The 26,178-nt window shown below is 50.8% G+C and overlaps 1 protein-coding gene across 9 annotated transcripts in view; it reads left to right on the top strand.

The window, feature by feature from the left end:
• Nucleotides 1-26,178, top strand: part of Pik3r5 (phosphoinositide-3-kinase regulatory subunit 5) — a 61,513-nt gene that overhangs the window by 17,525 nt on the left and 17,810 nt on the right. For 5 of the 9 annotated variants that reach the window (XM_060363443.1, XM_021642474.2, XM_021642470.2 and 2 more), the window contains exons 2-4: nucleotides 22,374-22,489; nucleotides 24,407-24,507; nucleotides 25,550-25,618. In XM_060363443.1, the coding sequence (XP_060219426.1) occupies nucleotides 22,387-22,489; nucleotides 24,407-24,507; nucleotides 25,550-25,618 (273 nt within the window). In that variant the 5' untranslated portion in view covers nucleotides 22,374-22,386. Of the gene's footprint in view, nucleotides 1-7,081; nucleotides 7,222-17,192; nucleotides 17,401-22,373; nucleotides 22,490-23,049; nucleotides 23,168-24,406; nucleotides 24,508-25,549; nucleotides 25,619-26,178 lie in introns of those variants that run through there. The other 4 variants (XM_060363442.1, XM_021642472.2, XM_021642473.2 and 1 more) reach the window with 3 other exon arrangements.

Below are 26,178 nucleotides of genomic sequence, written 5' to 3'. Positions count from 1 at the left end.
CTCTGAGTCAGCCACGGAGTCTCCTGGCTGCAGGAGGAGTCAGGAGCCAGGAGGAGGAGTATAGCTTTGGGGTTGGTGTTCTGTCCCCCAGGAGCACGTAGCACCGGGGCAAAGGTAGACCTGTTGGTTCGTCGGGGTGAGTTCCCACGAAGCAGCCCCTGACTAAATGCTGCACCAAGTGGCGAGTTCCCAACATATCTAATGATTTGTCCCGGCTGTGCCATCTGAGTGGGTGAGGGCCAGAGCCTGCCTGGGTGGGCAGGATATGCTGCTGCCCTCCCTTCATAGCTTGAGAAAGGGGCCAAGCCAGGCCTTGGTGGTGAGAATGGCTGGCTGCCTCCCTGGACTGCTCCCTGGCATGGCTGCCTGCACCCTAGCCCCACACCCTTCCTTGAGAGGAAGAGACTTTTCTTGCATCCCTCCTGTTGCAAGCTTAGCCATTTGCCGGGGCTCGGTAGACATGCATTTGTTAACCTCCTATGTGGATTCAATGAAGAAAGGAACAGGTGTGCTTTTTCCCCCTCCTCCAAGGTAAGGGCCCAGTGTCTACGTGAGGTTCCCAGATGTAATAATCTGTGTGCTGCTGTGACAGGCTCCTGGGCCTTGGGTTGCAGACACAGAAGGGCCTCCAGGATTGCATCTGAGCAGTTGGAAAGTAGCCTGGAGACCTGGGATCTCCCACATTCCTCTGTGCTCAGGTGCCTCTGAGGCCCGAGTGCAGGCATAAGAGTGGGGTTGAGCTCAGGAGTTTCATGTTTCCATATCATTAGCGATGAGTTCCAACCTCTGACTTCCTAGGGAAGGAAAGGCTTCCCCCCATCACTCCAGAACAAAATGGTGGCATGTTAGTACCTGGAGGGATTTGTTTATACATTAATGGTGAGTGCCCCCTTTCGGAGAAGGCCCCTGGCAGACATGGAGCCAGACACAGAGAAGGCTGGGCCTCTGGTGAGAGTGTGCAGGTGTCTTTAATTTGTAGGGGTGGCAAGCAGACCATCAGTTGAGAGAACGGTCCTTGGTCTTAAGAGATGCACATTTGAGCTGGGTGTGATGACCTGGGAGGCAGAAGGAAGAGGAATGAATGAGTTCAAGGCCAGCCTGTCTGTATAACCAGCTCCAGGCCAACCAGGACGACGTTGAGAGACCCTGTCTCGAAACAAAGCAAAGCAAAACAACAACAAAAGAGAGCACGGTTGCTAACATCTTGCTATGTTTCCTGTGGCTGGATGGGACGCAGGCATGTATTAATAGCATTTCCCTGATAATGCCGGAGATGTTCCATGGCTGTCCTGTTGCATTATAATGGAACTGAGAAATTACTGTTGCCTAGTGACCTGGCTGTGACAACATGGGAGCACAGCACGCTACTCGTGCGTTTGTGACGATGCGAGTGTGCCGCTGACCGTCTAAAGGACGGGGTGCCTAGCTGTGCAGCGTGGCAGTACCTTCTTACTGGCTTATGCACGTACTATATTCGACTTCTAATAGTTTGGAGGGACTGCATTCAAGGAAACAGTCGTCACAGCCTACAGCCAAGCATTAGACACCCTCCCCTCCCCCAACTGAGGTACCTGCCAAATAAGAATGAGGCAGAGAGGATAGTGGCTCGTCTCCTTCTGTGGCTCCCAGCTTGCAGCCTGCTTCCACCTTGTCTCACAAGAGGACTGGGCTGGGCCGCAGGCTGGACTTGCTTAGACGTGATTGCTTGTAGAGTGAGCGAATGGGAACCCTAGCTGGCAGGGCCCACGTGAGGGGTGACACTGGAGCATCAAGGTGTGGATGAGAGTACTGGGGGTTTGGTTGTAGAGGAAGAAGAAGGCAAGGGATTGGTGTGGAAGGGCTCTCCCCAGCCCCCGGGGATGGGCAGCTCCATGGATGGGTGCCGGCGCAGGCATGCTTTCTTTGGGGGAGGCGAATAGAAAAGTGGAAGGCTGGAGGTTGACCTTCACCTCCACCTTGGGGCTTGACCATCCCTCCAGGGGCTTAAGACTGCACCTGGGAACCCAGGAAACCTCGGTAACAACAAAGACAGGGAGGCTGGGCACCAGGTGGGAGGGGACCCCTGGTGAGAAGCTTCCTGGGCTACCTTGCTTCTGCTTGACCTATCAGCTTCCTGTTGCCAAGGAAACCCAGCCCACTGGTCTTGCCTAGAGCCTTTACACCATCTTACTAGAAATTCCCAGGGGATGTAGACCAGCCTGGGGGAATGCCCCACGGAGCCCTCCACAGAGGGTCTCTAAGAATGGAGCTCTTTCAGTTTCTGTATCCTAAGGCTGACACAGTAATGTGATGCACTAATGTGACATTTAAAGCAGCCTTGGGATGAGCTGGCAGGTGGTAAGGGTTACAACCTCCCGGGCTGGCTGTGGCAGGGGGTCCCCCGGGCCCTGCTCCTTCCAGGATCCTCAAGCTGCAGAGTCTTGAGGTGTTCTGACACTCCCTGTGCCACAGCCCACCGCTGGTTGCTCTCGAAGCACAGGCCAGATGTGCAAATTCTGCGGCTGTGCCTTGGGCGAGTGCAGCACAGCTTGCTTTTCTTGGAAATCATCGGTGATTTGTTAGAAAAACAGGAAACCCGGGGGCTGGTGGGGTGCATCTTGACTTTTCTGTTTTTGTTGTTGAGCTCCTTTCATCTGTGCCAGGCCCAGGTTGTTTGGAGGCTGTTGCCAGGCAGCCGCCCAGCCCTGCAAGCCTCCCCTGTGGCAATCTTTGCCCCGCCCGCCCTCCTCTCTTCTCTTTCCTTTCGGCTTCTGCAGCCTCCCTCCTCAGGCCCAGGGACTTCAGCGGAGCAGATGGGGGCAACCATGGAAACAAGATGATGGATGTCAAGGTAGACTGTCCTTCTGTAGGGTGTGGAGTGCCTGAGCCTATCTCCCTCGGCAGCAGCCCCAGATCTGGTTCCCCACCTGTTCACTGCGGTTGGACTGGAAATAGGGCTGCCTCTTTATTGTGACCAGGGCAGCTGCTGCTCTTCTCCTGTGATGTCACCATCATGGGACACGCTTCATCTCTGCCTGGTCAGACAGGACCTGGAGGGGCTCTCAGATCTCACCTGCAGCCAAAAGAGGAGTCTCTCCAGGTGCCTGGAGTCAAGAAGAAAAACTGAGGAGAGAGATTGTGGTTCTGTGTGTCTGGGATCCCGAAGAAAGTTCTAGAAAGTGCTGCTGTTTCCTAGAGTCACCTCGGGGTTTTCCCTGGGTCTCATCAGTCAGGGGCAAGCCCTGAGGATGACTGGTGGTTCATTTACTCAGGTTGCTTTGCTGCAGCCTATCTCCCCATAATATGACAACATGGGAAGCCCATCTCATTGCAAAGAGACTGTGGCCCAGGCGTTGTCCAGCTTGCCCGATTGTCCACTCTCCAAGCAGGGCCCTGGGGCATGAGATGGGCTGTACCGCCCCTCATGAGAGGCCCTGACGGAGCCCTCTTCCATCTCATGTTCTGTCTAACCCTGAGTTTTCATTTGTTGCTGGCCTCTTCCTGGGGTGTCGGGCTCCGGGACTGCCCTTCTGAACTCATCTAAGAAGTCTGATATGAGTGGTTAGAAACTCCCCACACCACCCAGGGGTGTGGCTGGGTAGCAGTGTTGGAGGGTCCCAGAGGCACGGCTAAGTGGGAGCTGGTGATGGGCTGTCTAGGGAATACCCAGAAAGCCAGAAGGCAGGGAGAAGGAGAGGTCACACCAGGACCCCAGGGCACAGTGAGTGTCAACAGCTTCCGGCAGGCCCCAGACCCATGTCCCTGTTTCCCACGGTTTCATAGCTACAGGGTGGCATGTGGGGGGGGGGCAGAGATTCTCACCCAGGGGCCCGTGAGGTGGACGGAGGGCAGGTGACATCATTCTTGTCACTCATTTCTAACTGAAGGTTAGTACCTCCTTTCATTATGAACACAGGCAATAAGCCGCAGCAGTACCAACAGCACCTGTGTCTCTGTCACCAACAGAAACCCAGATGTGAGTGCATCATTCTACAGTGGTCGCAGATGGCTTTTGTCACTTTAGAGTCTTCACATTTCAGAGTGGTGGTGGGGATTAGACTAAGCGCTGGGTTTTGCTTTTTTAATGTGTTAGAGGGGTGTTTATACTATTTCTTCAGAAATCAGGTTTCCGTGGTGTGCTAGTTTCTCCCAGGTCCCCCCAACCCTGTCCTCTCCTCTCTCTCCATTTTATTTTATTTCACTATTTTATATGTGAAAGTATTTGCATGTATGTCTTTGCACAGCTAGCATTCCTGGTGTCCGGGGAAGCCAGAAGGAAGCACTGGTTACCACAACTATTTGTAATCATTTGTAACTATTTGTACCACAACTCTAGTTACAATAGTTGTGGTCAGCCTTGTGGGTGCTAGGACTCAGGCCTGGGTCCTTTGGGAGAGCAACAAGCGCTCCTAACCTTGAGCCATCTCTTCAGCCCTCCCCCACCCTGTCTTTTCATGTAGCCCAGGTGACCCTAGCTCAGGGAATGATGCCACCCACGTTTAATGTGGGCCTTCTCACCTCAGATAATGTAATCTGAAACCTCCCTCGGAGGCTGCAGAGGCTTGTTTCCATGGCAGCTTGATCTCTGTCAGGCCAACAATCAACATCAACCATCACACAGGGGATGCGTTTCCCCTGTGATCGCGAGTAGATTTAATCTTACTCATTCGAAACACCATTCTGAAGAGGGTTCTGTAGACTCCCCCAGACTGCCTGAAGGCACATGGCACACAAGAAAAGGTCAGGGGTGCCTGTGACTGGAACAGACAGGGCAGGAATGCTCGGTGCTCCCTGACGGCCGAGGAGAGGGAAGGCCCTGGGCAAGCCTGCTTCTCTTCTTGGCTCTCCCCGGCTACAGGCCTTGCGAAAACGGCTGCACCTCTCGAATCTGCGCTTTCCTCACCTGTCAAATGGAGATGAATAATTCCAGCCCCAAATGACTGTTCCATGCACAAGTGCTTTCCCCGTTGGACACCTGAAGGAGAGGTCTTCCGTCAGAAGCGGGGGTGTGCCACTGCAGCAGCAGCTTTTTAAGCCCCGGAGGTTCGAGCGCCATTCCTCCCTCTGGCGGAGGAATCTCCAGGCTAGGTTCATTTCTGCTCACGTAGACGGCTAACACTTGACTCACACCTGGATAACTCTCCTCATCATCTTCTCTGCTCTGGTGGAGTCTAGGTATTTGAGCCAGAAGTGTAATTATCGAAGAAATACTTAGGGCGTTGTACCCACAGGACAGAATGAGTGATCCTAGGAAACATGTCAAGTGAGAAAAACCAAATGCGAAAGACCATGTGTCTCGTGATTCTGTAAATGAATCTTGTGAAATGCTCGTAAAGCTGGAGGAGCTTCCTGGTTGCCAGGGGTCGGGGTAGAGTCAGGGCTTCTGCTTACCGATGGAAATGGATGGGCACAGGCAACGCTAATGGCTGTATAATACCCTGAGCATTCTGACTTCAGGGCGGACACTTTACCCTGCTGAACGTTCAGGTTACATGAACCTTGTCGCCATAAAAAGGCGAAATTCCGCACCAACCCCATTGACAGTGAAAGGATAATAAAGGAGGAAATATGGTGGACACCTCTGACCCACAGATTCGACAGCTTGGGTGGAACTGGCGAGTTTTTTGTTTTTACTGATGCTCACATCGGGAGAACTATGTTGTCAGAAGAGGCTTTTGTCCATTCGGCAAAGCGAATCAATGATTCTAAAGCGGACATCATCAGACCCGCGTGGTTCCACGGCGAATTCTCATCAACGTTTAAGAAAAAGTGCCAACGGCACGCTAAAACCTATTCCAGGGTGTGGACGATGATGGAGTGTGTTCCTTGACTCACTTTTTTTTAAGGGGTCTCACTGTGTAGTCCTGGCTGGTCTGGAGCTCACAGGGATGCAACTACCTCTGCCTCCCAAGTGCTGGGGTCAGGACTGGGAACCACCGTGCCCGGCCTTCCCTCACTTTCTAAGGCCAGCATGACACTAACACCTGATCAGAAAGAAGTGCAAAGTCAGCATACTGTACTTTAACTTCGAGCTCTAATTATTCATGGCTGGTAACTAGGAAAGCAGTCGTGGCCTGGGCAGGTGGCTCAGTTGGCAGAGTCCTTTCCTAGAGTGCAAGAAGTTTCATCCCCAGCACCGCATCGTGTGGTATGGTGACACAGCCTGCAATGCCTGCACTCAGGAAGTAGAGGCAGGAGGGTTAAGAGTTCAAGGCCATCCTTGGCTCCCTAGCTGTCTTAAAAAGAGAGAAAGAGGAGGGCAGCAGGTGTAGATCAGTCTTCCTCGTGCCCATGGATACAGAACTCTTCAACAGCCAGAGAGCATTTTAATCCAACAATGCCTAAAAGAACTCCACACCTCAGCCAGAGGCACTGTCGACTGTGAGGGATTTATTTCAGGTACGTGATGCTGCTTCAGCATTTGAAAGTCTACCACTGCAGCCTGTGTCTCCAACAGGCTAAAGAAGAAAAATCACGATCATATCAGTAGATTGGAGGGGAGATTTTTAGCAACGTCTCACACCACACAGCAAAAATTCCCAGCAAACTAGGACTCACCATGTTTACAAAGAACCTGTAGCTCAACCTCAAGAAACTAGACGCTTTCTTACTAAGATCAGAGGCAAGCTTAAAGACATTCGCTCTCCACTCCTACCCAAGTTCCTACTACAAGTCCTAGCTAATGCAAACACCAAGAAAAGGAAATGAGGCATTTACCGAAAGGGAAGGAAGTAATAACACTGGTCTTGTTTGTGAAGGAGAGTATTTTCTGTATGGAATCCTAAATATCAAAATTCCTTGAACTCACAGACAGTTATAGCAAGGTTGGAGGATGGATTATATATAAAAGTCAATTGCATTTCTATATTGATCAGCAATGAACTGTTGGAATTTGAAATAAAAAAAAACACTCAGTACTATCTACATAACCATCAAAAATGAAATACTTATATAGAATCTAATCTGTAATTAAATGCTTAAAATATCAATATCTGTGTGGTCATCTCTGACCACGGAAACAAGACAGTAGAGTGTAGAAAGGAAGTCTTCAACAAATGGTGCTCCAGCAGATATCTGGACACAGACTCCACTTTTCTCACAGGAGACATGACTCGGTGCTGAAGAGCGCTTGCTGTTCTTCAAGAAGACCCGGGTTGAGTTCATACCACCCCCATCAGGATGTCCACAACCGCCCGTAGCTCCAGCTCCAGCGTGTGTGACCCCCTCTTCTGGTGTCAGAAGGTACCTACACACATGACGTGCATACATGCGCACACACACACATACACACACACGCACACACACAGAATTACATAAAAATTATTCTAAAAAAATCCTAGGCCTAAGAGAAAAGTACAAAGCAACATAGAGAATAAGAAGTCTGGATGACACAGAAGAAAATGCAGATGGCTTTGGATCTGGTAACGAGCTTTTGTTTATTTTGTTTTACGAAGCCTTCCTTTTGAGGCATGATGATTGAAGCTTACAGATGTCTGTGGGAAAGAGAGCCGTGGTCACGGTGGAGCAAGGACAAGCAAAGCCCAAGCCTCTCAGCTAACGCTGAAGCAGGCGCCCGTGTGCCACACTACAGGGCTGAAAGGGGGATATTCCCCTTCAGTAGAATCCAACAACAACCTCCATGGAGGGCAGCGAGTCTTCATGCAGCTCAGAGAATTAATGCTTCTCTTTCTGTCCCTTGCCCACTGTCCTAGCTTCCTTTCTGTTTCTGTGATTAAAAAACAAACAAACAAACACTGACCAAAAGCTGCTGAGGGGAGAAAGGGCTTGTTCGGCTCGTAATTCCAGATGACAGCCCTTCTGCTTGGTCTCAGGATCTGCCCAAGCCTAAGCAATGGTGCTGCCCACCACCGCTGTGTCCTCCGGCATCACTTACCAATCAGGTTAACCCCCCAAAGACACGCCCGTCGGCCGACCTAACCCAGGCAGTCCCTCTTTGAGGCTCTCTCGTGGATGGTTCTAGGTTGCTAGTTGAAATTTAAAGCTGGTTAGGGATGGTTATCACACTCACATACCCGTTACCAAAGGCAGCATTGATGTCAAATCGGACTTGGGGCCCAGGAGTACCCAGCTGTCGGCAGTGGTGGAGGTGTTGATCAGCACCCACACAGTGGGGCGCTGGTAATGTCCACCTCACAGCCGGTGGGACAACAGTCCACAGAGCAGACGTAGAGCTTGGTCTCGGTGGTGACGATGACAGTATTGACACATCTGGGAACTAAATTACAGCGGGCAAAGGACCAGGCGTTTACCGCGGTGAGGACCACAGTTCACCATTTGGCTGGCTCAGACCAGGTGTGAGTGAGCTTTGCTCCTCATGGCCAGCTTTCCTGGCAGAGGTCACAGAGACGCACGCGGCCAGAGGGAATCCAGAGTAGGTCTGGCACCAGGCTGGTCTGGAATTCTGTCAGAGCCTCACCCAGAGCGCCGTCAGCTCTGGAGGAGTGCTGATTAAAGCACCGCCTGACCAATGAGGCGGCGGAGGCTGGTCTTGATGGGTGCACCAGAACTCAGTGCTAGCAAACACACGCTCACGTAAGAAGAAATAGATATTAAAAAAGAATTAAGTTTTATTTTTTAAAAAGGGGGAAAAAGGAATGTTAAAAATATTAACTGCAGGAATATTAATATTAATATTGATTAATATTAATATTAATATTAATTAATATTAATCCCACAGGAAACCCCATTCTGGCAGGAGCACCCAGGAGCTCAGAGCTGTTCTCTGTTCCCAGCAGGGTGGCTGCCGTCTTGGGGGGAGGAGATGAGGGGGAAGAGGCCAACACTGGGTCCTGTTTTCATGCTCTGGTCTGGAGGGTGGTGGTTCTCAGGAAGTTTGGGTTCTGACCTGGACCTCTTTCGTTGGCCTCTAGCTGGGGAAATAAAGGAGGAAGCTGATCTTCCAGGCACCCTGCCCTCACTGTGGGTGTCCAGAACTGACTTAATCAACGTCTCGGTGGACTGACTCACTCGGGTATAGTAGTCAATGTGACTTCCCCTCAGGCCTCAGGAATATCCCTATTGCTCACGTGGGCATAGCATCATGGGCACATATTTGGGTGGTGCTTTGGTTTGTATACTCATTGTACTAGGAGGCTCAGTTCGGGCCCCACGTCAGGTCACAGAGTCAGAGCCGTCAGCCTGGCGGACAGGCCACTGTGGTCAGAGCTGCTGGGGATGGGAGGAGGCAGTTGTAATGTAGTCACAGAGAGGATGTGAGGGAGGGGAGGGGAGGGGAGGGGAGGGGAGGGGAGGGGAGGGGAGGGGAGCCAGCTCTCCCCACACCTACCTTAAAGAAATGAGCTGGGTCAGCAACCCTGAGTTCAGCCCCGGGACTCACATGGTGCAAGGAGAGAACTCACTCTTACAAGTTGTCCTCTGACCCCCGCATGTGCACTGTGCTTTATGCAAACCCTCTGAACACACACCTAAATGTATTTTTTTTTTAAGGTTTATTGGGGTTGGAGAGATGGCTCAGCAGTTTAGAGCGCTGGATGCCCTTCGGAAGACATTTGTTCAACTCCCAGGACCTACAGGACAGCTCACAACCATCTCTAACTCCAGTACCAGGAGACTTGATGCCTTCTTTGGCACCAGGGACACAAGTCATGCACAGAATGCCACACGCAGGCAAAACACCCACACGCATAAAATAAGATTATAAATAAAAGGATATGGACTGTGAACAAGGCAGAAGAGTGCAAACTGGGATTAGGCTGAGAATGAGGGGAGGGTCAGAGCAAAGCCTCAGGCAGAAAGAGCGAAGGCAGAAGCTTGGCCCTGGCCTGGAATGGAGGGCCTTGATCTCTTGGGGCTCTTGTGAACTGTCATGAGGTTGAATTGTGTCCCAGGGCAGGGAAAAAGGAACACTTTAAGGGGGCTGGGAGCAACCCTGTAATACCCATACAGTTCTGCTGGTCTCGGCACTCCCTGTGTGTGTGCTCAAATCCCTGGGCTTTGAAACATCAAGCTGTAAACAGCCCTCATGCCCATACCTGGGCCTTCTCTGTTATCTTCCGGGTGACCGCAATCCTGACTTCCATCTCCAGGAATTAATTTGGTCTCTTTTAAAACTTCTTGTAAGCGGAGCCTAAAAAGCTCCTGTCACTTTTAGTGCACCTTCATCCACACCCTATGTTTGGGGGTTTCACCCGTGTTCTGTGTGTGGCTCTGTAACAGAACATCGTATCATAATAACACGTTGCAAATCATCCCTCTTTGATGGCTCAGGTTTGTGCCAGTGGGAGGTTATTTTGAATAAAACTTTCTATGAACAGTATTACACAAGTCTTCCATAAACGTGAGGTTTCACTTCTCTTGCGGGAAGGAGTGGACTAATTAGGTCAAAGGTTAGGTGATTGTTTAATTTTGTGCAATTGCCAAACTGTTCTTCAACTTTGTACCGTTTTCACAATTTCATCAACAATGTGTGACTGTTCCGGTTCCTTGTCAACTTGGTGGTCTTACTTTTTCATCCTCCATATTGTAGTGTTGGGTTGTTTAATTGCATTTTTAAGTCTGCACTTTGCTGATGACGAGCAGTTCTGACGATACTTTAACTCGTTTATTGCTGCGTGTATATGTTTTGTTAAGTACCTGTTCCCCTCTGGAACAGGAAGCATTTGGTGTGTGTGTGTGTGTGTGTGATATTTTCTTCTAGTTTCTGCCTCGTTCTTCATTAACTTTATAATCTCTTTCAAAGAGTAGAAGCTAAAAAAATCATAAACTCCAGGTTGTCAATCTTTACGAAGATTCGTCTGCACGTAATGTAGGTACCCCATATGCATGTCTGGCGTCTGTGGTGGCTGGAAGAAGGCGTCAGATCCCAGAAAATAGTGTTGAGTTGTGAACCACCTGATGTGGGCGCTGGGAACTGAACCCAGGTCCTCTGTGAGAGCGAGCCGTCTCTCCAGCCTTCCCCATTTTTCGGTACTTTCCCACTCCTCTTCCTCTTTTTCTGCTGGGACTCCATTGATGTAAACATCCAATCTTTTGTTAAGTCATTCGGATTCTTCCTCAGCCTATTTTTGTCTTGATGTTATTATCAGAGTTAAAATTCATATGTTTTTCCTGCTCTGTCCTCTATTCTGTTGTTGAGTTCATACAGTGAGTTTTTTTGTTTGTTTGTTTGTTTCTTGAGATAGAGTCTCTCTGTGTAGCCCTGGCTGTCCTGGAACTCACAGAGATCTTCCTGCTTCTGCCTCCCAAGTGCTGGAATTAAAGGTGTGTGCCACCAAGCCTGGCTGAATTTTTATTTATTTATTTTTTCTCATTTGTAACATTTTCAATTAGTAATACTCTCACCTCCTTTTTCTTTGCTCACCCTCCCTTCCTTCCTCCCTCCTCCTCCCTTCCTTCCTTTATGCTTAGGGAGTTTAGAGTTTAATATAATGAAGCATTTCCCCCGATGGCTGCTTTAAAATTTTCAACACCTGTCATCCTAGTAGTGGCATCTGTTGCCTTTTTAAAGGATTTCTTTTCTATTTTATTTGTGTGTTTATACGTGGGGTTTCTGCCTGTGGGTATAGGTGCCTGTGAGGGCCAGAGGGCATCAGATTCCCAGGAGCTGGAGTTACGGGCGGTTGCGAACTGCTTGATGTGTGTACTGGGAGCAGAAGGCGGGTCCTCTGCGAGAGCAGCGAGCACTCTGACCTGTAGAGCTGGCTGTTTACCCCGTCGCCCTGTCTATGGCTTTTAAAACTGAGTTTGGGGTCTTCCTTGTTCTTGTTGTGGCAGTTTTTTAATGTACATGTGCTGGTGTGTGTGTGTGTGTGTGTGTGTGTTATGTTGTGTATATAGTTGTTAGTGTGTGCATGTGGAGGCCAAGGCTTACAGTAGGTGGCTTTTCAATCTCTTTCCACCCTGTTTGTTTGTTTTGTTTGTTTTGTTTTTGAGACAGTCTCTTGCTAAGTTTGAAACTAATTGACTCACCTAGTTTGGCTGTCCAGGGAGCTTCCACCCCGCTCTCCGGTTACAGACATGCACCGCCAAGCCCAGCTTTCTGCACAGGTGCTGGGGTCTAACTCAAGCCCTCAGCTTACACACGGTCTCTGCCATCTCCCCAGCCCCGTGACAAGTTATTTTCTTATGAAAATAGGGTCACTGTGGGTATAGTGAGTGTTAACAAGGATCTGAATCTTATTTTAGCCTTCTGTTTTAACTGCCTCCTCTGGCCCATCTCTGACAGGAAGGGAGGGTCTGCGCCTCATTACTGCCAGATGGGGGCGAAGCCCTGGTCCCATGCTCAGCCTCACTGAGGCTGAAGAGGGTCCTTGTGCCTAATGGGTAGAGAGGGAGTCCAGCTTCCTGTTAGCCCTCCACCTGCTCCTCTCTGGCTGGGAGGGACAGGGGTGCATCAGTACCTTCCTGGTGCAGCCATGCTGGTGGGGAAGGGATGGCCTCCTACCGCAGTTACCAGTGAGTCCAGTCTCTGCATTAGACGGTCCTTCCCACCACCTGTTGGGGGATGGGGATGTGTATGTCTGGGGTGGAAGCAGGTTCCATTGCCTACTGACACCATGGGGGAGGGGGCAAGGGATAGGGGAGCAGAGGATGGGGAGGGGGGGAGGCGGTGGAGACCCTTGACCCCTGTGAGGAGTAAGGTCATGGCTTTCTTCTTGGATTTCTCAGTCCCCCGGCAGAGGACTGGGGAGCCTCTCTGAAGACGGCAGAGTGGAAGTGTGAGCTCTGCCCTCCCCATCAGCGGTGGCAGCGATGTCTGGATGGAACAGAGACCCTGAGGCTTGAAGGCCGCCTGTCCTGTTAAGCTGCCCCATTCCTTGGCCTGGGAAAAAGTTGTTCCCGTCTGTATGCACTGGCTTTCTAGATAGTAAGCTCCTCACTGCGTCAGGTTTGCTGTTCAGGGAGAAAACACACACACACACACACACACACACACACACACACACGGACCATTTCCTAACTTTTACAGATGTAACGCCTGTTTTGTGTGATTAAGAACACGATGTAGGGCTTGCAGAGGTAGCGCAGCTAGCAGAGGGCTTGCCTAGCTGGCGCCAAGCCCTGGCTCCGATCCTTTCACCCACACAAACCCGGTGTGGCGGTAGATGACTGTCCTCCCAGCACTTTTGACATAGAGGCAGGAAGATCAAAAGTTCACGGTCAGTCTTGACTACGTATGAGTTTACGAAGCCAGACTTGGCTACGTGACACGTTGTTTCAAAACAAAATCGAGGTATAAAATGTCAGCTATCATAAAATGTTTATAGATGGATAAATCTATTTTTTCCTCTTGGGGATAACTGTCATTAACATGTTAGCATGTGATTTTTTTTGTTGTTTGTTTAGGTTGCAATACAAATCCATGTATATAAAATTTGAAATAGGGTCTCACTCTGCAACCCTGGGTATTCTGATCTCCCTGGCCTGAAACTTACGGAGATCTGCCTGCCTCTGCCTTCTGAGTGCTGGGGTCAAAGGCGTGCGCCACCATGCCTAGCTAAATACAAACATTTCAATAGAAGAGCAATTGGAAGACTCTCAAGACTCTTTTGGCCACAGTTACCAGAAATTCTGCTAGAAAAAGCAGAATGAAAGAAGCCCCGCAGTGGGTGAGATATCCCAAGCCCACCAACGCAGAGCGCCGTGAGCCAGTTGTCTGCGCCTCCCTCTCGCCCTCCACCTGGTCGCTGGGTCTTCTCTCCACGAGCTCCCAGTCCGTCCCTTCTGTCTGTTCCCCTGACCACCCGGGGCTCCCCGCTGGGGCCAGGAGGGGGTGCAGCTTGGACAAAGCACAACTTTCCTTTTTCATCCCCACATCCTCTTCCTGCTGAGCTTTTCTGTCTCAGCAAATGTACTGCACCAGGCTTCACTCAAGGAGAGTGCAAAGAGGCCCAAACACTCCATAAATACACATTCTCGCCTGGCGACCGACCTTTATCATCTGTAACCCCAGCTCTACCCAAGTTGTATGAAGTTTTGTTTTTTTTTTTTAATCATTTTAAATGAAGTAGACGATGTATCTCTGTGGGGGTCTGTGGCTTTCTTGCGGAGTGTATGCATACATGCACCTGTTTTCCTCTATAAAAATGGTTATTTCCCCTTCTCTGTACATTTGGAAAGAGCATCAGTTTCTGAAATCTTTTTTTGTTTGTTTGTTTTATTTGAGACAGGGTTGTTCTGTGTAGCCTTGGCTGTCCTGGACTCACTTTGTAGACCAGGCTGGCCTCAAACTCACAAAGATCCGCCTGCCTCAGCCTCCTAGAGTGCTGGGATCACAGGCGTGCGCTACCGTGCCCGGCTGTACTTTCTGACATCTTGATAGCATAGGAAATGGTACCTAGAGTGAAAGTCATGGAGAATTGGCATTTCTGTGTAATATCACATTAATTAATTATTTTTTTCTTTCACTTGTGGTAAAACACACATAATACATAACATCGTAACTGTGTGTGGATGAACTGTTCAGTAGTCTTTTTTTTTTTTTTTCTAGAGAGAGGGTCTCACATGTCCCCAAACTGGCCTTAGACCTGACGTGTCACTGAGCATGACTCTGAACTCGTGACGCCCCTGACTCCACTTTCTGAGCGCTACCGTTCTGCACCATCACACCTCATTTATGTGGGGGGGGAGGGTCACTAGCACTTTACAACCAAGCCACGCCCCCACGCCTATTCAGCAGTCTTAAGTCCATTCACCCAGCAGTGCAAGCCAGCAAAGCAGAACCCTTTTCATCTGTGTCTCTGTACCCATTAAACCACTTCCTACCTTCTTCCCTCAGCCCTTGGCAACCATAGTCAGCTTTCTGTTTCTGTGACCGACTGCTCCAGGTACCTCACACAAGGGCGGCCATGCCCTGCTGTTTGCAACCAGCATGAGTTGCTCAAGGTTCATCTGCAGTGTATGTTGGAATCACACACGCGAGTGCACGCGCGCACACACACACACGCGCGCGTGCGTGTATCACATCGTGTCTTGTTTGTCCGAGGACACGGGTGACTCCCAGTCTTTGGCCACCGTCACTAACGCATCTATGAACAGGGACACCCTCGGCCTTGCTTTCTGGCGCCTTGAGCATATATGCAGAAGTGGGGTTGCAGGGTCACGTGTCAGTGCTGCGTTCATCTCCTGAGGAACCACGTTGTTCTCGTGGACGAAGCACTGTTTCACGTTCCCACCGCCTCGGCTAAGGCCCCAGCGTCTTCACAGCCTAACATTTTGCTTGGCTGTCGTTGTTTTCATTATTAGTGGCTGTATTCATGGGAGTGGCCCAGTTTTCATTTGCCTTCCCATGATCAGCGGTGAAACATCCCGTTGCTATCCGTGCTCTTGTGTATGTGGGGAGGGGTGCCTGCCGTGTCCCGGGTACGGAGGTCAGAAGTCAGTTTTGTGAAGCGTGCTTTTCTCCTACCTGTATGCCGGTTCCAGGGATTGAACTGAGACCACCTGCTTGTGTGGCAGTTGCCTTTACCTCCTGAGCCATCACACTGGCCCCGAAAACCACCTCTCAGGTATTTATTAGCTGCCTGTGTATTTATCTGGAGAAATACTTATTCAAGCCCTTTGTCTGTTTGGAGTGAAGGATGGTGGTGGTGAGGGTGGTGATGGGTTGAGTGTGGGAGTTCCCGCCTGTCCTGGATATTAGCCCTTTATCACCCACATGGCAGACAAGTCTGTTCCATGGGCTTTTCCCTCTTGGCGGTGGCCTTTTATGCAGAGTTTGGGTCTAGCTTAGTTTTGGCTCTGGGGTCTAAATTGTCAGCGTTTTCCTTTGTGGCCTGGGATTCTTGAATGCTTTGAATCAGACATGTCCCCCGTAGTGGTGGGCATTTGAACACTTGGTCCCTGGTTGCTGGCGTTGTTTGGGGAGGTTAGGTTGCGCAGCCTTCAGGGAGGACATATGTCACCAGGGATAAAGGCCTCGCCTACTTGTACTTGTTCTCTGCGCGCTTCCTACTCCAGCAACAGGGCCTGCCACTCTGGAACCGTGTTCCTCAGTGAACGCTTCCTTCTGTGTTGCCCTGGTGACGGCGTTCTATCACCGAAACAGGCGTAACTAATACAGGTGTTATGTCCATGAAGCCGTCTACAGATCCAGTGTGATGAAGCTTCTTCCCCTGTGTCCAAGAGTTTGCAGTCTTAATTGTTTATGTTTGGGCTCTTGGTCCTTTCTGCATTGCTTATGTGAAATTCCACTTGCTCTTAGCTTCTTTTCTGTCTCTCAAACGTTTTATTCATAAAAATTGCTTATTTTACAAATTTATTATCTTAGCCGGGTATTTAATTATCTTAGCCTTTAATCTCAGCACTGGGGGAGGCAGAGGCAGGTGGATCACTCTGAGTTCGAGGCTAGTCTGGTCTACAAAGTGAGTCCAGGACAGCCAGGGCTACTCAGAGAAACTGTGTCTTGAAAAAAACAAAACAAAAGTTTATTATCTTTGTTTGTCTTGATGCAGTTAGAAGTGGGGCCATCTCCCTTCAACACCCCTTAGTTTTAGAATTGGATAATATTAATTTCCATGTTACTATTCACCCAGGCACATGCTCTGTCTCTTTTCATTGTTACAGCCGTTTTGGTGGTTGTTAGCTGTGGATTCTGTGAGCCTCGGGAAGGGGAGTTGATGAGTGCCGCCAGCGCTAGTCATAGTTCTTGAAAGGCTTACGACTTATAGGACCTGGCCACACACTCAGCCTGCAGCAAGAAATGAACCCAGCTGAGCAAGAAATGAACCGAAATGAAGAACTTAGTAGAGTGGCATGCAATAGAGGGCTGTCACCATAGCTACCATACCTAGTGTGAATGTCAAAAGTCATTATCTCAGCCAGTGTAGCCCGCCGTAAGATGTCTAAATACAAATCCGGATCTACACACTAGGCGATAAGGTAGCATGACATGGAAAGAGGGTGTGTGACCCCAGATTCAGAAGTCATTGTAAAAATGGCACGGGAATTCCTGTCCTCCCCAGTGCATTCTGACATTTTGGTAAAAAAGGAATGATGTCAGAAAACCAGGGTTCACAAAAACAGAAATCTGAAAACCTGTTCCAGTAACTCCAGGAGAAGTTAGAAAAGTGATTCAGAAATAACCGAGAGGGAACAGCCAAGGCCACTTAGTGCTGACCGAGGCCGAGATCCCCCATCTGGACAAATGCTGCCAAGACTGCCTGTGGCCTGGGCTCCAACTCTGGCTTCAGGCTTCCACTGTCTCTCAGGGTAAGCCTTCCTCCTCTCTTCAGGGTCCTCAGCAAGGCCAGCAGCCTCCACACTGGCGCAGAAGAGGAAACTGGGCACAGGAGCAGTCACTGTGTAATGTTTCAGCACTGCCCATCGGGGGAGCCGGCAGCAGCTGGAGTTGTCCAGCGGGGGCTCCTCTCCAGGAGGGGACCCCAGGATTGGGCATCAGGAGCTGAAGAAGCAGGTCTTGCTTCCTGGCTTTTGCAAAAGGTACCATGCTACTCCTCTCTTCTGTCAGCCCTTCCTCGGAGCCAGTGGGGTTCCTGCCACAGGTCATAAGGAGCAGCTGATGTCACTGAGTCATTGGGCCAAAATTAACCAAATTAACTCCAGGGGTAGGCATGGAGCTCAGGCTGACCTGACCCACTAGGCTCTGAGTGGGCCCATGCCTGCTCTCATCTCTGTAGCTCACTGAGGGGCTCCTCCACTGGTCCTCTATGGCCTTCCTCGGCTCTTCATTTTCTAAATTGTTGTGTATGGGTGTTTCGTCTGAACGTGTGTCTGTCTGTGTACCATCTGCATGTTTGGCGCCCAGGAAGGCCAGAAGATGTTGGTGGATCCATGGAACTAGAGATACAGGTGGTTGTGAGACGCATGTGAATGTTGGGAACTGAAACTTGATCCTTTGGAGAAGCCGTCAGTGCTGGTGACCATCTCTCTAGCCCCAGGTCCTAACTCTCCAGAGCTTGAACCAACATGACTGCAATATGCCAGGGAGCCCAGCATACCAGAAACTCGGCCCTGGGCCCTGAGGACATTGGGCTCTTCCAGAGAGAAGACCTTCATTAGAGCCAGGGCGCACTGAGGAAAAAGGGTGAAGAAGCTGTGGCTCGGCAGGCCCTGGAGAGGGGTGGTGTTGACACCGGGGTGGGGCTGCCAGCGGCAGACCACGATCCTGGGCTCTGGTGCCTGTAAGGAAGAGAGCGTGGCAGAAGAAAAAGTGTTGGCTGAGCAGGCTCACGTGTGTCTCACATTTGCGTCATGACAGTGTGAGACAAAGAGTCACCCACATTGACCTCCCAGCAAGACCAGCTTGTCCATCATTTCAGAGGGGTGGCTTAACACCCAGGTCACACTTCTATCCATCCCTCAGGCTAGAAAGGCAGGGCCCAGAGTGACCTCTCTCTGGTCAATAAGAGTGTCTATTTCCTTATTTATCTATTTATTTATTTATTTATTAAATTTTTAGTTTTTATATTAATTATAGTTTATTCACTTTGTATCCCAGCTATATCCCCCTTCCTCATTTCCTCCCAATCCTACCCTCCCTCCTTCAGCTCCTCCCATGCCTCTCTCCAAGTCCACTGATAGGGGAGGTCCTCCTCTTCTTCCATCTGACCCTAGCTTATCAGGTCTCATCAGGCTGCATTGTCTTCCTCTGTGGCCTGGCAAGGCTGCTCCCCCCTCTGAGGGTGGTGGTGGTCAAAGAGCAGACCACTGAGTTCATGTCAGAGACAGTCCCTGTTCCCCTTACTAGGGAACCCACTTGGACACTAAGCTGCCATGGGTTACATCTGTGCAGGGGTTCTAGATTATCTCCATGCATGGTCCTTGGCTGGAGTATCAGTCTCAGAAAAGACCCCTGTGCCCAGATATTTTGGTTCTATTGCTCTCCTTGTGGAGCTCCTGTCCTTTCCACGTCTTACTATCTTCCCCCTTCTTTCCTAAGATTCCCTGCACTCTGCCCAAAGTTTGGTTATGAGTCTCAGCAGAAAGACACACATGGTATATACTCACTTATAAGTGGACACTAGACATAGAATATAGGATAAACAAACTAAAATCTGTACACCTAAAGAAGCTAAGCAAGAAGGAGGACCCTGGGTAAGATGATCAAGCCTCACTCAGAAAGACAAACAGGATGGACATTGGAAGAAGGAGAAAACGGCGACAGGACAGGAGCTTACCACAGAGGGCCTCTGAAAGACTCTACCCAGGAGTGTCCATTTTATTGAAGAGGCTGAGCAGCTGGCACAGACAGACACATCAGGGCTCAAGATCACCAGCAAGTGGAAATGTAAGCCTCATCAAGCAAAATCCCCGTAGCTGAGTTTTCACTTGGAGACATGCATTGGCTTTCTCAGTGCGTGCAGAGTTGAGAACCTAGACTCCCTGGCTTTGCACCCTGCCTTTGCACCCTACCTTTGCACCCTGCCTTTGCCACCTCTTAGCTGTGTAAACTTGGGCAAGTTACTCTGCTGCTCCATGACACTAATTGCCCCTCTCTCTCTGTCCCTCTGCTGTCCCACAGAGGTGGTGCCTTACCTAGCGGAGGCTCATAGCCTCAGGCAGTCTCTTCAGACCCCTCAAGGCCTTGGTTTTAGAAGGGGTGAGTGCAGCCACCCTTTTCTTCTTCTCGGCCTGACGGTGGTGAGTGCACATGCTGCTCTTCCAGGTCCCTGAAGACACCAGCAAGATGGTGGCAGCACCCGTCCGAGTGGCTTATGGGACTTTAAACACCCATTTAATTTTATATCGTGTGTATGCGTGTGAGCATGTGTGTGTGACTGCAGGTGCCCACAGAGTCCAGAGGTGCTGGATCCTGCTGGAGCTGGCGTTACAGGCGGTTGTGAGCTGCTTGCTGTGGGTGCCGGGAACCGAGCTTGGATCCCCTCTGCAAGAGCAGCGAGTGCTCTTACTGCTGAGCTACCTCTCCAGGGAACTTCAGGATACAGGACACTCAGCACCGGATGCTTGGGGTTGGGGTTTAGCCCCAGCTAGGGAGAAAGGAAAGTCCTGCTTGTTCCCCTGGGCTGCTGAGAGCATGACTTCCCTGTAGTTCTGCCTGCCCCGGTGGCCTAGACAAGCTCCTTACCCCCACCCCACCCCCAGCTTCCACATTCCTCTTGTAGATGCCGAAGCACCTGCTGGGGTGACTTCTCATCTCCCTCAAGAACTTGGCCTGGGTTTGTTGGGGGGCAGCTGTGAGGACAAAAGCTGGTTGTGGCACGGGCCTCCAAAGCTGTCTTTATGACGGGTTCCTGCTGTCCCGGCTCCTTCAGCAGGGGCTGTCAGCTCAGGGCTGATGGGCCTGTTGGATAGGGTCTGGTGTTTGTGCTGCCACCGAGGGCAGGAGCTCATTACAGGTGTTAATCCCATGGCCATCCAGAAACACTGGCGAGCCACCAGCCAGCACAGTGGGTGAGATGAGAGCCCAGCACAGCAAATTGCCCTGTCTGTGTGAGGCAGAGGATTCCACCTGGTCCGAAGGCAGATGTGACAGTGGTTATGAAAGGGCTCACAGATACCTTGAGGCATCCTGGCATCACCAAGGCTAACATTCGGGGGTGTGGTCATGAATCTGTAGTGAAGATTCTTCTGAACTCGGTTTACCATCCCAGCATCCAGGGCCACGGAACCTGTGTCCTGATACCCAGCTCCATCCTGGGTCTAGGTCCTTGGCAAGCTCATTCCTACACCTAGACCTTGGCGATACTATCTCATCTTTCTGGAATAATCTTTGCCTCACATAACTCTTTAAGTCCCTTCTTTGGAGACCCTAAACAAGTTAGTGTGGGCCGGCCAGCTGGCCCTCTCCAGCACCACTGGCTTTTCACAGCATATGACATCTTCTAGGACTCCCTCTGTGTACTGACGTTGGGTCAGTGTCTTCCACATGGTAACTCATGCCTGCTCTGTCTGTGGCACAGCGTAGGTGGTCAGGAAATGAAAGGTGGCGTGGTTCACGGGTGCTACGGTACCATTCCCGTTTCATGATACATCACTGTCTAGGGGCGCTGGTGGAACAGCTCACAGAAAGCTTCCCTTTCAGGGGGTGTTTGTTCTCCCCAGGTCCGGAGGCAGGAGGATTTGCCTACGGTGGGACGCTGGGATGTGGTAGTCTGGATCTGGTGGGGGACTTCATCCGTCTTTGCTTACCATTTGCATGGCTCAGTTTGGAGGTTCTGCTTCCTCTTCTGGTTTCCTGGTTGGTCCTCAGATCCACAGAACTATTCCAACACTTCCTCAGAGTCCCGGATGTCCTGGTCTGACAGGCCAGAGACAGTGTCTGCCGTGGAAAAAAAAATCCCCCAGGGCAGGCGAGTGGCAGAGATGGTTGCATGGGTAGAGAGCCCACAGTGGGTACACAGTCAGGGCCCTGTGGCCTCCCCGCAGCCTCTTAACATCTGCACCATCACCATCTCCACTTCTCAGATGAGCAAACTGAGGTTTGGGGAAAAGTGCAGACATTTGCCAGAGATCTCATGAACTAGCAAACATCAGAGTTCAGTTTGGGTCTCGCTCTGATGGATGCTACACCATGGCCTAATCACTGTGCTGTGCTGCCTGCCATGGCTTCCGAAGGACCCAGAGAGCCCTTCTCAGAATCAAGACATGGAGTTGGCCCTCAGGAAAATGAAGAAGGGGCCTGGGCAGAGGCTCTGGATAGACTGCAAAAAGTTTAAGGCAGAAAGGACCTGGGCACCGGAGCTGAGGTTGGATGGGATGGGGGTGAGAGAGTGTTTGAGGAGAAGCCCTCACCCTCGTTCTAGCCCTAGCACTGGTGTTGGGGTGTCCGGCACACGGAAGGGGATCCTGCAGTCCCGCCCTGCAGGGCTAAGAGACACAGGTCTGGAAGTTCACAAGAACCCCCCCGCCCGACACGTGGTTTTTTTTTTTTAAATTCACTTCTGGAGGACCCTTGCCCAGATTATCTGAGGCCTGGCCATTCTCTGGGCATCTCTGGGCATTTCCTGAGCGCTTGGCTACACTCCCTACTGCCTGGTTTGTAGGTGTGTCCCATGTCCCGCTCTGTTCCCATCCTGGAACCCTCTTTTCCTCGCCTCTGAGTGAGGCGGTGTTTATGCCCCAGCGGTGTTCTGGCCTCTTGCACAGATGAGCCTTCTGGAAGCTGCCCCCTCCCTGTAGACAGCACCCCCTTGCATGATGCCCACAGCACCCCAGTAGGCTGTGAGTGTCTGTCACTTTATTTTTTTAAGACAAGGTTTCTTTGTGTAGCCTTAGCTGTCCTGGAACTCGCTCTGTAGACCAGGCTGGCCTTGAACTCACAGAGATCCACCTGCCTCTGCCTCTCCCGAGTGCTGGGATTACAGGCATGCGCCTCCAACGCCCAGCCGTCTGTCATTTTTTTACTATGGTCCTGATGGGTTGAAGGCTCCCCTAGCCAGGTGTTCTCCAGGAAGGGAGCCCAACAAGCTGACCAGTATTTGTCCCTGATGCAGGCAATGACTCAGGATGCAGCCAGCAGCCACGACATGCACGGAGGACCGCATCCACCATGCTCTGGAGCGTTGCTTGCATGGACTGAGCCTCGGACGACGTGCTGCCCCCTGGTCAGGTAGGTCCTGGGGAACTGGGAGGCACTCCAGACCCTCAGATGGAGGTCCCATCCCTGTGTGCCACCAGCTGAGTTCGTCCCCAAGCATCACCTGGGCAGGAGGTGGGCACAGCCTTGTTTACAGTCCTCTGTGTGAGGCTCTCCTGCTTTATAATCTTCCTTTTCTTCCTGCTTCTCTTCCTGCTCTTCTTCCTCCTCCTCTTCCTTTTCCTCTTCCTCTTCCTCCTCCTCTTCCTCTTGCTCTTCTCTCTCCTCTTCCTACACTGTCCTGGTTTCTTAGCAGCTGTAGACGCACAGTCCCCTCGAGACAAAATTGAACCCCTTGGAGGCACAGCCACTTCTCCAAAGGAGCAGCGGGGGCTTGAGGCATCTCTCCCCAGAGACTGTTTGTTTCCAGTTCTTTGCACAGCCCCCTTCTGCCCTTCCCCGACTCTCGGCTAGGCTGTGGGGCGTCTGCAGGCTGGGGTGGTTGTGTCCCCCGAGGCTTGTGCCTAGTTACAAGGGTGCCTTGTGCTGCCGATGGTCCTCTTACTCCTGTGTCGCTCAGTCCCTGTTTGGAGGTGGATCCCTTCTGCTTCTTGAACCCGCTGCCTCCTTCCTGCCTGGAACCTGGCCTGTTCGTACTGTGGTCTCAGCTCTCATGTCACCGCTGTGGACAGCTCTCTCTGTCCTTTGGAGGTAGATAGATTTGGGTTAAGACTCACTGACTGTACACCCTTATACATTCCATTTGTCTCTATGGGATCCCAATTTCTTGCCTGGATAATGGGAAGAATAACGACTGGAAGAGGGGAAACTGGCAGAGAGAGTGTGTGCAAAGGCCCAGCGCCATACTAGCACACAGTAGGTTGTCGGTAAAAAGTGTTTTCCCTTCTTCCCTCCCTCCCGGGTCCCCATAGAGCCAAAGTTTACACAGAAGTTGGGGCAAGCATCGTTTTGTTAAAAAGTATGGAAATATCTAACTTCTCCCAGGCTGTTTTTTCTGCTGTTGGGTTTTTCTTCTCTTTTTCTTGTAGTACCAAGAGCTGAACCCAGCACCTCATGGATGCTAGACAAATGCTCTATCGCTGGGCCGCAGCCCCAGCCCTCTGTACATTTTAGAAAGGGAAAAGAAAGTCAGTAGGCACCTGGATACACGTCCAGGAGCCTCCAGGCCTCTGAAAGGCACTCACATCCTGAAGAGGCCCGGACCCCCAGCTGCAGGAAGCCCATCTCGCCTTCCATCCACCCCATGGATGCAGCCCCATCCCTGTGGTCTCCTCTTTAATTGTCAGGGGTTTGCCCTTGCTGAGTTCAGGGAAACCGGGGACCAGCACGTTAAGAAAGTCTGGGAAGTCACGTGACCAGTGCTCAGAGCCTTTCAGCCTAGTGAACTGAGCTTCCCCTTCCCGAGCTCCTCCGCCAAGCAGTTTCGGGAAGCCCCATGACTGTCTGAGACTCCCCGATCCTGGGTCTGGGTGGAGCTCCTCAGAGCTCCCATCTTTATTCTTCTAGCAATTCCTGCCTCCGTCCCAACGACCTTGCATCTGGTAGGAGTCACTAGAGGAAAGCTGGGCAGGGACCACGTGGGCAGGACTGCTGAGGAGACCACCTCTGTACCCAGAAGTCTCAGCAGGCTCATTGGCCTCTAAACGATCCTAGTTCAGATCAGCAACCCTCCTGGCTAAGGAGCTCCCTGCAGGCACAGAAAGAAGAAAAGGTCGTTATGCTTTCTAGGCTTGTTTGTCGGCGTTGTGGGTGTCATCATTGTTACTGCCACTCAGTATGTCTCACTGTGCATACAGCCTAGGCCAGCCTTATTGTACCCTTGAACTCATGATCCAGTAGGGTTCCCGAATAAAACCCTTTCCCTACAGCTCTGCCTGAGGCTCCGGAGAGAGTGAAACTAACCACTGGCCTAACTTGCCCCCTGTCTAGCCGGGCTGTGCCTGAACTGCTGGAGCCTACAGGAGCTGGTCAGCAGGGACCCGGGCCACTTCCTCATCCTCCTGGAACAGATCCTACAGAAAACCCGAGAGGTGAGGGTAACCCACACACTGAAGAGCACCTCCGACACTGACCTCGTAGAGTCAAGACGCAGGTCAGCTCTGAGGACCCCGGAGGGCTTGCCCAACCTGGGAAGCCCATGAGCTGTGCTTGTACACGAGTCTTACCCAGGAAGGGTGTGCTCTGACCTGTGTGAACACGCCTCAGGTGCCTGCCGTGCGTGCCTGAGCTCGACTCCATCTTAGGATAGATGCTGCTTGCAGGTCGAGGTGTGGCCTTACTGAGTTCCTCTCCACAGAAGGACCCACAGCAGCAGGGACACGAAGGAGAGAACTGGTTGGGAAGGGAAACGCAGCATGCAGGCCTTTATGAATGAAGAGCCTGTTTAATGCTGAGCTGGGCTGAGGTTCCAGAATGGGCCAAGTCCCCAAAATGACTCTAGCTGTCTCCTGGAGGATTCTCTTCTAAGTTGTCCATATATTATATATATATATATATATATATATATATATATATATATATATATATAATCACCTTTACAACTTAGCATTAATATATATTAGTCATTAGTCATTATATATATTAATATAGCTTACATATTAATGGAGGACTAAGTTGTAAAGGTGATTTTATTTTAGACATGCATTAATATATATTTAATATATATTAAGTAATATATTTAACGTATGACTGAGTTGCAAAGGTGATTTTCTCTCTTAGCTGGTCACCCCCAGAAGAAAGTTCATCATTTAAGTCGCTCCGCTGATGGCATCTTTCAGGGTCATCTTCCTAGTATAGATTTACTGGTGCCTTAGCTTGCTGATCACAAGCAAGCCAGTTCAGGAGCCCCGGCCCCTCTGGAGCCCTTACCTCACAAACTCACATGCGATGGACCCATTGCCATGGAGCAACAGGGAGGGCTTTGTGGAAGGTCTCAGGCCAGGTTGGGGGAGTGAAGGGAGAGAGGAGATGGCTGAGTTAATCTGCTGAGGCCAGCACAGAAGAGATGGTGTACCTCCCGCCCACAAGCGGCACAGTGGCCGAGAGACCCTGACATCCCTGTCATCTCCACAGGTCCAAGAAAAGGGCACCTATGACCTCCTCGCCCCACTGGCTCTGCTCTTCTATTCCACCGTCCTCTGTGTAAGTCCTGGTGCCTGGAGCTGAGAGGGAGGAGAGGGAAGAGATGCCTCTGTCCGGGCCACAGGCCTCCTAGCCCTGATAATACTCAGAATCATGGGAGCCGTGACACTTGAGATGGGCTTCAACTTCCTGATCCTTTTATAATCCCATCCTGGGAAGCCCCAGTCACTATAGATGGTTGCCATGGTGCCTGCTCTCCCTGGGCTTTGTGAAGGATCACGCTGAGAGAATGTTATGTCCATCTAATACTTCACCCTAGAGGTCATCTTTACCTGATCTGATCATCCTGGTGAAACAATTGACTGCTGGCATACTGAACTCAGTACACCCAAAGAATAAAAATATTTCCCTCTCAGGAGGATATTTACATAGAAGTAGCATTTGCACTGAAGATGGTTCCTCAAAATGGGTAGAAGCCGTGGCACTACGTATAATGACCTCTGAGCTCACAGCTTTTCAGAGAGGCTTCCTCAAGTGTTGGGGAAACTGGAGTTTATTTGATGAAAACAAGGCCCATTGCCATAGAGACACTTAGGGCACCATCTTGTCCACCTGCAGTT

This window comes from Meriones unguiculatus, chromosome 11 (genome assembly GCF_030254825.1).
Source record: "Meriones unguiculatus strain TT.TT164.6M chromosome 11, Bangor_MerUng_6.1, whole genome shotgun sequence".
NCBI classification, from domain to species: domain Eukaryota; kingdom Metazoa; phylum Chordata; class Mammalia; order Rodentia; family Muridae; genus Meriones; species Meriones unguiculatus.
Note: the sequence above shows the minus strand (reverse complement) of the source record. Positions and strands in the feature narration are given on the sequence as shown.